General features: G+C 35.8%; 1 protein-coding gene across 11 annotated transcripts in view; it reads left to right on the top strand.

Moving 5' to 3' along the window:
• Positions 1–635: 635 nt before the first annotated feature.
• LOC131071145 (uncharacterized) overlaps positions 636–16,695 on the top strand; it is a 103,193-nt gene continuing 87,133 nt past the window's right edge. For 8 of the 11 annotated variants that reach the window (XR_009112478.2, XM_058006860.2, XM_058006864.2 and 5 more), the window contains exons 1-3: positions 647–888; positions 1,021–1,155; positions 6,528–6,594. Coding sequence is in view for 10 of the 11 variants with exons in the window: in XM_058006860.2 (XP_057862843.2) it covers positions 765–888; positions 1,021–1,155; positions 6,528–6,594 (326 nt within the window). In the remaining variant the exon portion in view is untranslated. Of the gene's footprint in view, positions 889–1,020; positions 1,156–4,716; positions 5,172–6,527; positions 6,595–16,695 lie in introns of those variants that run through there. The other 3 variants (XM_058006857.2, XM_058006861.2, XM_058006865.2) reach the window with 3 other exon arrangements.

The following is a 16,695-nucleotide window of genomic DNA, read 5'->3' as shown; positions in this document are numbered from 1 at the left end:
CACCTTCCACATCAATGTTAGATAGGTTTTTTCTTTACACAAATACAAATTGACTAGAAGGACCTCTACCTCTCTCCATCTCTTTGTATATTTCTCTCTCTTTTCTTCTCCCCCTCTATCTTTATCTCTACTTTTATCTACTCTAAACTAACCAACCATATTATTGGTAAGAACTTGATGCATTGCATCTCTTGATAAAAATCACTGCAATATTTCTTACAAACTTCAAGGTTCATACTTGACTATGTATATATATGCAAAATTTCAAAATTAATTTTGATACATACATAATGAGCCATCACAATAAATGAAAGTGCCACTAAAAACGCAACATTGACATTCATCTGAACACCAATTTGATGCTCCGTACCATACACCACCGATTTGGTGAGCCATGTGCACACTTAACAAAACATTTTTTTTTTCGTTTCTCATTCTTTTGACGAGCCTAACATTAAACATTTCTTACATAATGTAACCATTTTGATAAAATAAAATAAAATAACTTGCTGTAACTTCTTTCTAATCTTATTTTGATTCAATAAAAATAAAAAATTAAATAATATAATTTATTTATTCTATTAAAAAATTAGTTTACACAAATAGCACTGTAATTTTGTTCTCCCAATGTTTGTATCTACTCATTCCGACCGTACAACTCCGCTCGTCGGGCCTAGTAACAAATTTATGCTGCTAGAAAACAGCTTCTTTCCCAGTCCTGTGGTAGAGAGTATAAATGGCTGTCTAACAGACACGGTAGAGAAATGAGTAGGAAATGGATGTCCATATGCTTAACGGCGTTGTCTGCGTTGGCAATGCATTTTACATTTGCAGCTACTGCTTATTTATGGATCTCAAATTCTATTATTCCCGCACTGCCTGCAATCGGTACATAAAATTTGTCTTCAATTTTTTCAAATTCCACCCGCTTTGCGTTCTGAACCAGCCATTTTGTAAAATAGAGCTTGCTTGCTTATGATTTCTAAGGGTTTGGTTTATTTACTTTTTTATTTTGTGCAGCTGTAGGTTTGTTTGTTTGGTTGATACAAGGTAGATGGTGCAAAAGACGTCTAGGGATATCAGCTTCTGCACCTACCTTTGTGTACGTCAATATTTGGTTCCTGTGGGCAATCTACATTTTTTTGCTTCGAATGGGTGCGTTTATTTTTGGTTTTAATTTTTTCCGGATTTTGAATTTTGTCATTTTTCCAATCAAATTCTTCAGCTGCCTCAAAATTTTGTTAAGGAATTTCTTTATTTATTTGTATTCGATTTTGCAATTGGAAATCTTATCCACCATAGTATTTTTTATCGCGATACCTGTTTCTTTGATCTTGCAAATTCCTATTATGTGACACCGGATGAATATATCTTTGGTCAACCTGATCCGTTTGTGATTGCCACATCTAACAAGTTTGAGTTGAGATTTACCCAGTTTCAACACTTTATCGACGTTTCCCGAAGATTTGAAGTCTCTGGAAGCTCTGATGATTTTCCCACTTAAACCCATGCATTGGACCTTTTAAGCCATCCTTAAGATGATGATAACATAGTTCTATTACCAGATGATGAATCCGCAGCAGACTTTCAATAATTGGCTTTTTGCTGGTTCTGATTTCTCTAAAATTTGCAAAGGATTTCTGATGCTTATATTCATTGGTAAACCTGAATTTCTTGCTTCGGAGTTTATTTTCATTGTTTTGATTTATATTATAAATATTGGGTAAATTTCCCCATCCTTAACAACCACAGCAGCTCACCTTCAGCAATCCTGGCTGTGGATTGGACGCAGCAATCTACTCGGTTTTACACTCAACTTACCTTTCTGGGGTTCAAACAAGGTAAAAAAAACATATTAATTCTCCAGTTGAGCTCAATCCAAGTGATGACCCTGTAGTTGCAAGCTTCACTAGTTTTGGAACATCGCTCCATGTTTGTCCTGATGTCCGAGGAAGTGCAAGAACTTTATCCGTTTTTTTAAGGTCTAATTTAAGGACGGAGTATGTTGCAGATGTTCTACGTACAGGAGCCCAATTTTAGCTAGAATGTACACAAAGTAGTCTTACTTAAAGCAGGCATTTGAGCATCCAATAAGTTTAAATCATAGTTAACTGGAGGCAAGAGCTTTATCCCTTTTTTTAAGGTCCAATTTAAGGAGGGAGTATGTTGCAGATGTTTTAACTACAGGGGCCCAATTTTAGCTAGAATGTACACAAAGTAGTCTTACTTAAAGCAGGTAATTGAGCATCCAATAAGTCTAAATCATAGTTAACTGGAGGCTGGACCTTATTCAACTCCCGTATAGGAAGTGCGTCCCCATTGCAGAGACACATTTGAGAATGCCTCCAAGCCTTGGGAGATTATAGATTGCAGTTGTTAGCATCTCTATGTCTCTCACAATTGTCTTCTGAAATTACCTGAAACTTCAAATTGAAGTTTCTTACATATCATATAATTTACATTGATTTTGTCCTCAAGTGCTAATGAATGGTTAACAGGAGTTAAACGAACAGAAGATAAGCACAAATAAACATGCGATTGTCTAATTTTTGCATAAAATTTATGAATTTTTCTGTAGCAGAAAGTTTTCTTATCGAGCTCAAATTGGTACCAGCAAGAATATAAAACAATAAGAAGGCTTTTGATTTCTACACACGCCAAAATTTTACCAATTGATGAAGAAGTGCTCCATTGTAGTAGCTTGTGCCTATAAACTATAAGCTATATGTATGATGCTAACAATAAAATCTAAAAACAAGTTATTATCAAAATGGCTCCTGAAGTCCCAAAAGTTACATACTATTCGAAGTTGGCCCAAGTTATGGCAGCATAACTAACCCATCAAGAACACTTATAAAAGAGACAACTAAGAGCTAAACATCCAACATATGATTAAAAATAAATAGGACTGTGAAATATAATGAGAGGATCTGGTTACTATTTATTCTTGTCTTGCAGTTCCACCATTTCTCTAACTGCTCATGATTGGTTATCTGTATGGTGATCAAGTTTGACATCTAATCTGTTTCTAATGTTCGGAATTCCACATTGGCTTCTGCATAATTGTGGACTCCTAATGTCTGTGTCTTTATCTCTGCTGTGATACCTGCAAGATGCTGGTGGCTTTCTTTTTGATTGCAGGAAGCTTCAGTCAAATGCTCACCAACAAACTGATTATTTTTTCTTTCCTGAATTTCTATTTGCCTGTCCATAGTGTTATTTTACTCCTTTTTTACTTCAATTTGCATATCAGACAAAGTGCAGATAGTTTTCATCTATTCTATTCTGACAGAGAGTGCTTATTGTGTTGTATTTTGATGAGGGGCTGATCCATTGTTGGGATGATGTTGTTGGTAAGGGATAGATATCTCTGACACAATCATAATTGAAAAAGGTCCACTAATCCCTATGCCATTTTAAACAATCTCCTTGGGCTCTTTTGAAGCTGACTTCTGGTTCCCCTTCAGTTAGATGCTTGCCCAAGTTGATAACATTATAAGTCATGATCATCGATATTGCTGCTACCAGGTGCATAAGTGGGTCTCCCATGAAAATGGCCAGATGAATAGAGGCATGGGGTTCCAATCCATTCTAAAGGATGGGTATAGGTTGACATGGAAAGAGATTCAAATTTTGGCAGAAGGGATACAGACTAGGAGGAGAATGGAAGCTGTTGTTAATGCGAGATGAGGGTGTAAAGGGAGAAGCACAGTGAGGGGAGGCTGGGGGCTGCGTTCATATTCTCAGAAGTATTATTCTCTTGCTTGTAAATATTATCTTCCTCATTCTTGGGCTTCTCAGAGGTAGCACTAAAGTCTTCAGAAGGTCATCTTCTTGTTAAGATTGTGCAGAGTACCTGGATATAGAAGAATCTAGAATCATAATGACAGTTGACCACATGAAAAGGAGAGAGAAATTGCAAATGTTATTCTGAAAATTAATGAGAAAATTTTAATTAAGGTTGCTTCTATAAATTGTCAGCTAAATGTACTCCTTCGTAGAAAACCAGTAATCAAGATAAACTAAAGTAAGAAAAATGAGAATAAAACAGTTTAAAGAACCTTATGTAGCATGAAGAATTGCCTAGCAATGCACAGAAGCTTCTGAAGACAGGGTAAGCAAAAAGGGGAAGCTTACCGCTTGGAGACTTGCAAACTTAAACACCTAACTTTGTAGAATTCATAACGAGCAGTCTAGTTTGGGCACGATAATAGACAAAAGCTGTGCTGAAAACTGAAGAAGAAATAAAGAAAGACAGGATCAGAGACAGAAGAGAGAAATTTTCTATGAGTGAGTGAGGAAACAGTGTTTGAGGGTTGGATAATGACAGAGAAAATGAGGGGATGAAGAAATAGATAAAAGAGAACAATTGTAGAACCAACAGAACAATGAAATTCACAGGAGGCCTTACGGATTCAATTTCTAGTTCTGGTATTGTATTTTTGAGATTATTTTGATGTGGGTTTATCCCAAATGTTCAATAGTCTCTTTGTAATCTTGAAGAAAGAGTGTAACTAGCGGATTTGACACTGTTTGAGTGTCTCCAAGAGTTTTTTCATGTATTGTCTTGACAGATTCTTGATTAGTTGGTAAGAGTCCTATAGTAGCAAAAATCGTTTAGGGAAAAAATCGGCAAACCAAAAGTATAAGATTTTTTTGAAAAAAATTATATATCTATATCTACATATATTAAATATGTCTTTTAACGTTTAGTGTTGTGGTAGAAAAACTCCATTGGTGAGGTAGCCACCAAGGTTCAAACCCCAACTGGGCCATTGAGCTCGTGGGCTTTCTACCTTTGTTGGGTCGTTGAGCTCGTGGGTTTGAACAAGTGAAGTGTGGGGAATGATGACCCCCCCAAAAAAGGACAAAATAACAAACTTTTTCAACGTTGATTCCACATTGACTCTGATTTTGTCTCAGACCAACCCTATTTCTAAGCAATTCAGTAATTTCATGCGTTTTTCTAGGGTTTTGCAAGTTTTTAAAATGATTTTTTTTTTCACTTTTTTGCCATTTTTTGGGTTTTTAACATGATTTAAATGCAAAAAATCTTTGAAAATTGGGTCAACGCTTGGTCAACGATTTTTTCAGGGAATGGTTCGGCTAGCTCCAGGATTCAGGATTAATGGGGTATAATCACGATTTTTTGCAGACTATTGCTTCATTGGGTAAGACAAAAGGCCATAAACTAATTGCAAAACTTTTGTATTGTATCTTTAAGATCAATAAAGAAATATACAAGTTTATTGCTTGATTACTAAGTAGACTCCTAAAATGTTCTGCAACTTCTGTTATTTACTCATTTGTATGTGTAGAACCTAGTTTACATGCACACTTGAATAAATATGGTCTTCGAGTATATCTTGATTAAGGTATTCCACTTGGTTTTAATTGCATGATCCATAATTTGTGCCCAACTGGATATATAGGCACTGCCCTATGATTTGTTCCCCCTTCCATCATTTCAACTCATTTAAAAACAAACAAAACAATATATATTCATTTTTATCTGTGTTGTTCTTCCAAGAGGGGTTGTTATATCCACACTTTTATGCTTACTTATTTATAACTTTTTTGTTATATAAAGTTGTGACCTTGCATATTCAAACCAGCACATAGATACATTGTGACAACCTATATAGGGGTATAATATAGAATGGGTATGGCTTGTACTAAGGAGAGTATTCATTCATCTGAAATTCATTTAACTTAGCACCTTAGGGGAACCCTCCCTTGGTCTTGAATCAGAAGTGAAGGAGGTCTTTCCTACCTCAATAATTGGTCCTTAATTGCCTGAGCTGAACATGGATTTTATAGTATTCTTCCCAGGTTTGGCACCATTGACACTTAGGAGGCTATCTAGCCTTAGAGATTTGGGACTCACAACTCAGAATACCAACACAATGGTGCCACTGTCGGGTTGTAGTCAATTGAAGATATTTTGAAGACCTCCACAATTCAATAGGGAATCAGTTCTTGCCTAGCATTTAAAGTTGTAGCTGCTGGAAATTTATTTTTGTCTCTTCCAAGTGAAGAGTGGTGACTATATTTGAGTCAACCGTTGAATTTGTAGTCAAATCAAAAGGCTTTTAGATGGAGAGAAGAAGTTAACTCTATTACCAGCAAGAAGAAGATGTAGCTTCACCCAATCCAATATGAATTTGTTGGGCTTGGTTAAAAATGTTCTACTACATGTTTTGTATTAGGTTGCCATCACTAAGTATTGTTGATGACTACAATAGTTATCATTGTGAAATGTTTGGTTTCATGACATTGTTTCTATGTACATTTGATATAGCCCTTTACAATTATTACTTTGGAGTAGATTTTTAGACAAGCTAATCTACTTTTCTCTATTGATCAACTATTGCTCTAGAAATTTGAGTGTGCAAAATCTAAAATAGCTAAAATTGTTAAGTTTTTGCTTCTGCATTCCAACAATAACATAGTTGGTTTCATTTCTAGTCCTGTTTTGTTTTAGATTTCTATTGCAATTTAATTGACTATAATTATGATTTGTGCAGATGTTGGTCCAGTTATGGGTGTGGCATTCAATACACAATGTCTTTTATTATCAATTGGTCTTTGGAGGTTAGTTTTGGTCTGGGAAAGACATAGCTTTTTGTACATGCAGAATGATGTTTTTGGGTTATACTTGGTGTCTATTATTTTGAGTAGCTTAGAAATTTTTTTCTTATTGCTAGTGAGGAGTTTTTAATTACACAGTTTATTTTATTACATTTTTTTATGTTAAATACCCCACTTTTATTCTTGGTGGGGTCACTTACCTTAAGCTAAGATGCCATGGGAAAGGGTATTAGTTTCATCAAAATCTCCCCCAACTTGCACCTAGCCTTGATGTTGAGCTATTAAATTAGGATTGATTACAGGAGGCTACTCAAATGACAAGTGGTAAATCGCTTGTTTTTATGTCATGTCCCCATGCGTTTGATTTTGGAGATTTATAATGAAATTGTGAATCTTTTTCCTCTTGAGCAAAACTTAGTTGAGATTTGGGTTTGCATTTATTAATGGTAAGAACATAATGTTGTAGTATTATACTCAAGTTCACTTTGATTTTCTCGTCAGATTATTTTATTGTTTTTGGTAATGTATTAAGTTGAATTTACAAGTATATGTCCCTTTTGCATCTCTGGATGAGCTTTGACTTATAGTGTGGCTTACACTTGTATAGGCAAACAATTTTAATGGTTTAATATTTATTATTTGCTACTGTCCGAATGTTCCAATTACTTTAGTGCATCCTATACGTATATTATGGTAGATTGCAAATTGGTGTAATGTAACTGAAAAATATTAAGTTAGATATCTCAAATCGAGGTTCCCACCTGATAACAATTTATTAAGGATCATTTGACTACAGCTTGTGAACAAGCTCAAGAGAAGCAAAATTGGTATAGAACTACCATCAATACATGCCTTTTCAATCAGCAAGGGCTATGAAATATTAGATAAGGCTTCTGTGGTTATATATTTTAGAAATAATTCTTATGCTAATGCATGATCAGCTGCAGAGCAAAAAATTCATTCTTACATTTAGACTGTTTCTACAAGCTGGAAATCCATGTGACTGACATGGAGTCGCATGCTAATCATGTTGTATTCGTTTGAATCCAAGGACCTTAAAATAACAAAGAAACTAATCAGCATTGCAATACATTGCAATAAATTTCAGTAAAACCAATGTTTTATTGTGAAGCATGATGTGGATCTTCTGAGCCCTCTTGCAATGACCTGGTGTGAACCCAGGATCTTTTCATGGACATAATGTAAAATGAAACCAAGGACACAGTCACAACATGGGGATAATACCTTTGGAATGTACATTAAAAGAGATTTCTTGAATCTTGATATATGATGCCTATTCTTGGCCAAACTATGATGATAGCACCATTTTGAGCCATCCAATAGCTTGTTGAAATTGAAGCTATAGGCTGATTTGTACACAAGAATTTACTGCTCAGTAGAGCAGTTAGTCTGGCTTGAGCCAAGAACATGACAAGGAAATGAAGAGGTTTAGATAGTGTAATGTCCCCATTTTACTGTACCAATTTAAAAGCCTTATCTTTAATGATCCAGTATACAATATTGCAATTGAACCGGTGGTCTCTAAAGGATTGTATTGCCTGTTGCAACTGAATATATGATTATCTCTAACGGCTTCGTAGAGGAGTGAGGAATTCAATCAATATTAAGGCCAAAATGGTTTTATGCTAACAAGATTCAAACTTATTATGGACTGTGCAGCCTGGGTTCAATTACGAAATCTGGTATAAATGTTGACCTGACAAATGTCTGATAAATCAATTCCTCTAAATGCAGATAATAAAACGTATATTTATATATGAGCAGATGTATATGTTCATAAATGAACAGACGTAGGTGGCAATAGTTGAATCTGATTGCTATGTCTGATTGTAAGGATTAGAATAGTTTGGCAATGTTCTGATATTGTGGATGTGTGCGCCCTAGTTCATTCCGGCTGAGGCTTACTCCTTATCGACCAAATACTGGACAGGAAAATATATACTCCACACTTTCCGCCCTAGATTTCCCCTTCCTCTTTCCCTTTTTATCTTCATACCCCTCCCATACCTGTCGGTGAGGGGTCATGTCTCCATGAAGCATCTTTAGTGGCGGCGACTCCTTGAAAAGTCACCGCCCAAAATGCCCGATGGCCTCTGTTGGCTCGATTTCCATGGTCAGAATGATAGATCATTTTGCCATTTGATAACGTAGGTGATTTCGTATTATAGTCATATCCTTACTGTTATTATTTTTAATACATCGATGATTCTGACGGAGAAAATAATTGAAGGGTAACCAGTATTATTGTTCAGTTACTAAATACTATTATTAATAAGGAATAATTGGTAATTAATGTAATCAATTATTTTATTATTATTGGTAAATGAACAATCAGTAAATATTGTTTTATTACTTTTACTATTTTTTTAATTATTTATTTATTAAATTATTTATCTCATTAATTCATGGATATATATATATATATATATATATATATATATATATATATATATATATATATTTATTTTAATTTCAATTAATTATTTTTATTTCATCATTAAATTGTGTTTTAAAGTGGGGACATTACAGATAGTCTAAGTAGTGTACATCTTTCCACATATTTTGAAGCCGTTTTAACATAAAAATTGCACCCTAGTATACAATACTACTTCACTTAAGAAATGCAGTATGTAATACATGTAGTGCATCATTTGGTAGTGTATCGGTAATAATTAGTTGTGAACAATTGGATTGATGGTTGTGTCTTAATTGACAGCTGGTTGGTCTTACAAATAGCAAGTTGAATGCTGGGGGAAGGCGGCTGATGTTAAAGGCCAACTTTGTACCAAACTTTGTAATATTCTGATGCAATAAAGCTGTTTTCCTCTCATATTCTTGTGTGGCATGTGCAGGTTATGCAACTAATTCTGCAATTTGTAATTTGACAATACCATGTAGAGTTTGCATTTTGTTTTCACACAACTATATTTGTATTATGGAATGTTGAAGAAGGATTGCAAATGAGATGATTTAATCAAATTTCTCTAAGTTACCGGTTCGGGTTCGAAGAACCCGTACGCCGGTACGGCAAAATTTTGAAAAGGGGTTTGGGTTCGTTAGTACAAAAACATGTAATTTTTTTTTTTATATATATATATTTTGATATTTGTGAAGCCTATAAGCATGAATTAAAATTTGCATGTCACATAGCATCATATAAACAACAAAACAAACATAAGCTTGTAATCATAGCATCGTGATGATACCATAATAGCATCATATACATCAAGTTTAATATCAAAATGACAAAATATTCAAGTATCATTGTTTCAACTTTCAACAATATAAAGTTTAATCATCAAATGGATCATCTAATTCATCCTCCTCCTCCTCCTCCTCATTGACATTGACATTAGATGAGCCAATGCCACTTTTAGAGGTGAAATGAGTGAATATAATGTTTTAGAAGTCACTTTTAGGGTATAAGTTTCACTTTTTAGCAGGCGAAATTAAAAAAAAAAGTTAAATTTTGCATATAATTTGCTTTTTTGGGCCGCCCAGCCGCCCGGGTTCACCTGGGTTTGACTAGGGACGAACCACCTCCGGGTTTTTCGAACCCTGGTCGAACCCAGTCCGAACCAGACCCGAACCAGGAACCCGTTCGAACCAGGACTGGTACCAGGGGGTCCAAGGGTGAACTCGGTAACTTAGAAATTTCTTGTTAAATTATTTATTTGAGGTAGGATACGTCAGATGTTATGATTGAAAAAATCTTCCTTCTCATGGAAGGCAGATGTTTTTTCTTAATTATGAAATGTCTTACCTTATGTACTGCATTCTTGAATTTATTCCAGCGATTGTTTCTGAAGGATTTCTATCATTGATTATCATGAAGCCTTCTAGCTTGACTATTTCAGTTTTTGCTGATGATTCCCTTTTTCTTCAGAAAATTCTATTGGAGAGAATGCTGGTGATATGACCATTTTTAATGAGCTCTACCATTTGCACTGAACTTAATTCCAAGAAGGGAATGTTTGGCACTTTTAGTTTCCTGCTTGTCATCTCATCAATGTTTCCTAGATAAATGACTTGGTGCTCCATATAAACTCTCTTTATGGCAAATGTTGGTGACATGGTCTTGATATGTTATGAGATAGGAAGGACATTGTTAAACTGCTCAGAGACATGATTTAGGGATGATTACAATGTATATCAAATGTTGGCTATCATAAAAAATCCATGCTAGGTTTTGTGGTGGTAGTACTCTATGGTCACCATGAGGGTTCACTAGGATTTTAACCATCAATACACCATAGGGTCTGAGCAGGGATTCACTGCATGCTAATAGCTTGACAAAGTTATGTTGTTTTCATATACAACATACAAACAAACATAGCTAATAGATTGGTGTTAATTTCATGTGAATCCTTCCCTACCAATATACAAACATAGTTAAACTGAGGAAAAAGTCCTCATTTGGAAAGTATGTAAATTTTTTTCCTCATTCCTATTTAGGACGTACATTTTTGCAGCCTGTATTTTTGGACCATTCTTTTTTGAGGAAAAAGTCCTCATTTGGAAAGTACGTAAAATTTCTTCCTCATTTCTATTTAGGCCCTACATTTTTGCAGTGTATATTTTTGCACCATTCTTTTTTGAGCCCTACACTTGCTTCTATTTTTTGGGTCTCCTACTATTTTCGAACCAACCATATCTTGGTTAAACTTCATCATGAGCTGATTTAAGGTAATCTTCACTTGATCTAAAGAAGAGGAATCCAATGAAGGATCTAGCAGCATAGAGTAACATGATGAGTTCTTGGGCTAGTAGGATCAATTGTAATAACCACCCTTGATTTTAAATTTTTTTTTTTCCAAATTAAATCACTACACGAATCATGCAAACAATGGTACTTTGCTGTCATCAAAGGTCTGATATAAATAATCAGTATGTATGCATCTTCTGTTACAAATGCCCTGGTGGATAATCATTCATATGATGCCAATACATGAAATAACAATACATTTAACACACCCATATGAAAATACCTCAAAATGTATGATGTGAATATACTGGTACTGGACTGTTCGCATTGGGAATGAGCTCCGACAGGGCTAATATGTCTGCTCATGAAGTTACAGGTATACTGTCCATTGTTCTAGGTCATAACAGCAGTGATTCTACCTTAAAACACTTTCCAGCCTTGTGTAGAACACCTCCATCAAGCACCATTCCACTTCATTCACCCCCAGCCCTCTCCATCAACCTTCAAATGGCAAGAAACGGCAACTGACAGGTCTGAAATGAACCAAGGACAAACTGTAGCAGTTAGGACGACAAGGGATATCACCCAGCAAGTCTCCAAGATCATCAACAATACACACCTGGATTTTCTTAAACCCAACCAGCACATCATATATCAGCTCCAACACTACCCAAACACATTTAAGGGATTAAACATTCATTTTACTGTACTAAACAATCACCTACAGGTCTGCAACTGTATTTTTCTGTTGGTGCAAGATGGCTGGAATCGAATAAAACATGCATTTTATTTCAGTTATTCAACACCAAACTTATCATTACTTTCCCTCTAGGTCTAGTTCCCTCTAGGTCTAGATGTCACAAAATATGGTGAAAATCACCCTAAAGAGGTAGCGTTTTGCTTCCCAGATTGTCATGCCAGCTCCCAGCCAACTCCTGTAATGGTACAACCCTGTTTTGAATATCATGCCATTCATTAAATGGCAAAGATCACCTCCAAACTTGGTCTTCCAGCTTCAGGAAGCAATGACAAATTATTCTTTCATGATTTTTTGACCATTAACCAATTTCTCCCATGCAAAGAGTGGTACGAACCTACTAGGGCATTTCTTGGATTATGTAGTTGTGCGACCAGCAATAAGAATCCTTGAAACCACCTTCAAAACACACAAATCTTGGTAATAGTCCTTCATAAACAAACCCCAAAATCTGCAACCAAAATACTTTGAATATCTTCATTTTTTAAAACCTCAAATTTCCAGTAATTGTGAAAACAATGGTGACCCTTGTGTGGAATCACTCCAACCAGCTAGGGATTGTCCTTCAGATCCAAAATTAGCAACTAAAAGAGGCTTTTTGTCCTCAATTGATCTTGGAAGAACTCACAAGTTTAATTCAGCTGTAACTTGTTAGGTGTACTCTTCTGCATATCCATAATTAGAGCCCAAGACCTACTTTTAATAAAGTTGGAGGAAAAAAAAGGCTAATTTAAAATTACAAATAATTCATTTCCCTCCAAAAGCACATTTCAAATAATAAAATGACTTAAGTGTTAGTCCCCTTCCCTAGGCATGCACTATTGGGGGGCATAATGCTACTTTATAAAAATATAACACTAAAGTAATATAATATAATATTAAAATTAGACCTTTAGTGTAGATATTAAAATACTCTCGCCCGAGTTGCGGAAAGTACTGCCAAGACTTTGGAAACCCAAATTGATCATGCCATGACAATATTGAGTTAATGGAACGTTGATAAGTGACAACTCAGAGGCTTGCTAGAAATAGACGTGCTCTCCAAGAACCTTGGAGAACACGCCAAGAGTCAAAATGCTTCCAAAAGTGTCACTACAATTTAGAACACCAATTGGGCTCAAATCCAACATTAGAAACCAAGATAGATTGAACCAATGCATTCCAAGAAGTTTGGAGTTCTCCCCAACCCACTTGGAAGGTGATGGGAAAAACTCAAAGACTGGTCAACATCTCATGACACAATATCACATAAAAATTGGAATGTTGCATCAACGAGAGGAAAAATTATGGACGAAGCTATTGCATTGGTAGGGGATGCAATATCGCCAAAGTAAAGGTATTATATGATATGGTCAAAGATTTATAGGAGGAGGTGTCTAGTAATAAGGCTTTGGGCAGAGCTTCAAGTAATCATCATAACTAACAATGGCAATTCAACAACCATAGTCACCATGTAGAACCTTACCTTCGAAACTCAAGTAGATGAAGGTGGCTCTCAACATGGGGAAATAAACTATTTCACTTCCAATTTAGATATGTACAAGATTGATGGAACGACCCTTGTATTGGATTGCCAAGATGAGTGTAATTATTTGACCTACAACAAGTCCAAATGGTCACAATGAGTGTAAGTAGCTTCTTTGTACATTGAGCCTTATAATCCATGTGATTCTAATGTATGTAGAAGTGCAAAGGATAACTGCTTATCAGAATGGACACTCTTGTCAAGGAGTTAGTGGCTCCCTTTAGTAGGAAACCAAACTATACACTTCTATTCAACTCGTGGAACTTTCCCAAATAATTTCTCCAATAATTGTCTTCAAATTTGGGGAAAGATATAAACATTTCTCCAGAGGTGTTGAGAAAAGTGACATGGCTTATAGGAGAACTACAAGTACATTCACAAAGGAAATTCAGAATTTGCTATCATAGCTCTAATCTGTACGGTTGACCTTCAACAACTTGAAGAGAGGAATGCCAAAGATTTGACCTTCCACTACAATAGTAAATAGAATTGAGGTCGCACATTTAGAAAGAAAAAACATTTTTACATAGAATACACCTCAAAGGAAGAGGAGGAATGAAATGATGGTCAATTTTTACAGGAATTGAATGATGTGAAGCCAATGAGCTTTTGACATGTGCTAATAGGTATTAGTATTACCATGTCTCGAGCTCTTAAATTTGAAGGTTTCATGTAAAAGTGGGAGGTTATGTTGTTGAATCAATTTAAAATGGATCATGATGCCTTTTTGGACAAATTTTCATTTTTTCAATGAAGTATCAGCTTTGGACACCAACAAAGGATTTAGAGCTGGAGAAATTGATTAGAGCAACTTTAATACTATGGGAATCTAGAAGAAACTAGAAGCATTTGAGCTTCAGATAGCATTTGGAAGAATTGGAGAAATCCATGGAAACAATCAAATGTTAAAGGAGGGTAAAACTGCAGCCAATGGCTGATGTCATAAATCCAAGAAGCTGCAAGTCAGACCAAAGCACACCTTTTGGTTGACATAAGCCACTGCTTTGAGTGAAGCCAATATTAAGCCAAAAATCATCCCATGGGTAATATTAATCAATGAGGCGCTCAAAAAATAGAATTGTGGAGCACACATGTGACAGAGTTTGAGTGTCTACAGGTGCTGAAATTGCATGATGACATCCCAAGATACTAAAGCATTTAAAATCCAGGTTACAAATGGTTGGAAGTAAAAGTTGTTTTGGAGATGTAACGGACAGAAAAGTAACCAGAACATATAAATTATTTCTAAGACGAATTAGACACAAACAAGCAAGAGGCTAGTGTGTAGGGAAAAACTTTGTATTGTTATGTCGTAGGTCAAGGACAGCTGCAATGCCTATGTTGGTGATTGATTTCCATGTGGTCATGTACTTTGTAGTCATTGTTCTACTTCTTTCCAATAATGACTTATTTCTAATTGTCTTGTGATGTATTTAATCTCTAGAGGGTTTATCTACTTAAAACACTGGTGTAAATGTTGGAACTAATGGTTAAGTTCTTCTATTAGGTGCATAAAAGAGGTTTCAAATATGAACTATCTTCCTGATGTAAATCAGAAATATAAGTTAATCAAACTGAAATCTGAATGGAGAAATAAAGAATTCAGCAAGCACATCAAGGAAAATGACACACAATATACCCTGAGAAACCCCTTACAAGAAAAACCGAGCCTTAATTGTAGATCCCTTATATATTAACTTAAAGCAAGCTTACAAACATAAAGGGTTGATACAACAAGTGATTCAACAAGAAGACCCTTTCCAATGAAGCAATCCAATAGTTAATCCCCACACCCTAGACTTGCATATTACAACCCACTATCCAATGGCCTCAATATATAGCAAAGTGCAAACTTGGAAACCACTAGAGGTTTCCAAATGTTGTGCTCCATCCAAGAGCATCTGAGTCAAGGTCTAAGATGCCTTTCCAATCCAAGCTCTACTTTTTCAGTGTTTACCAGTGTTCCACCAATGTTGGGGACGGGGGGACGGGTTTCCGGGATGAGGGGACCAAGGGCCTAAGTTTGGGGACGATGGGGGGATGACGGTGGGGGGGTGGTGTAAAGGGTTGATACAACAAGTGATTCAACAACAACACCATTTCCAATGAAGCAATCCAATAGTTAATCCCCACACCCTAGACTTGCATATTACAACCCACTATCCAATGGCCTCAATATATAGCAAAGTACAAACTTGGAAACCACTAGAGGTTTCCAAATGTTGTGCTCCATCCAAGAGCATCCATGTCAAGGTCTAAGATGCCTTTCCAATCCAAGCTCTACTTTTTCAGTGTTTACCAGTGTTCCACCGGTGTGGGGGACAGGTTTCGGGGACGAGGGGACCAAGGGCCTAAGTTTGGGGACGACGGGGGGACAACGATGGGGGGTGGTGCTGATATAGTTATACATATACATATAGTACTTGAAAAACTAGTTTTGAAAAGATGTATGAAAGTATAACAATATAAGAATTACATTTCAAATGAAACTATAGGAAATTTGAAATACTAAATCTAAATACCAAGATTTCTTCAATGTTAATTGCTAAATAAAATTTGACAAATGAAATTGTCAAATTGGAGATTTCTATTATATAGAAAACGGAAAATATGAATATCTGATACCATTGCAAAGTCTATAAAGATGATTACATGATTCATCATTACAATGAGTAGCAAAATACAAATACTAATAGCAATAGCATTACAAAAGAGTCAAAGACAAAATGCCAAAATATAAATGACAAAACTCAAAATGTAGCAAATGGAGGCCTCTAATCATCTGTGAATTCCTCCTCACTGGAACTGCTGGACTCCTAAAGATCAAGATCCCTCAAGCTCACACCAACCAGCCCTACATCTGAAGTGGTAGGATCATCCTCATCAATCTGTGAAGGTTCCTTTGGCTTTGCATCCCATCGTGCCGCTAGACTCTCCTTGTACACAAGTGTCTTGTGGTCCATGAGACGCAAAGCACTGTGTACAACCACAAGCTTCTCTGCTCTCTTAGAGGTAAGTCTGTTCCTCTTAAGGGAGTGGATGAAGCTATATGTAGACCAGTTCCTCTCAGTAGCTGAAGAACTGGAAACCTGGGAT

The sequence above is a fragment of the Cryptomeria japonica genome, chromosome 8 (assembly GCF_030272615.1).
Source record: "Cryptomeria japonica chromosome 8, Sugi_1.0, whole genome shotgun sequence".
Lineage (NCBI taxonomy): Eukaryota > Viridiplantae > Streptophyta > Pinopsida > Cupressales > Cupressaceae > Cryptomeria > Cryptomeria japonica.
The sequence above is the reverse complement of the archived record's forward strand: the minus strand, read 5'-3'. Positions and strand labels throughout refer to the sequence as shown.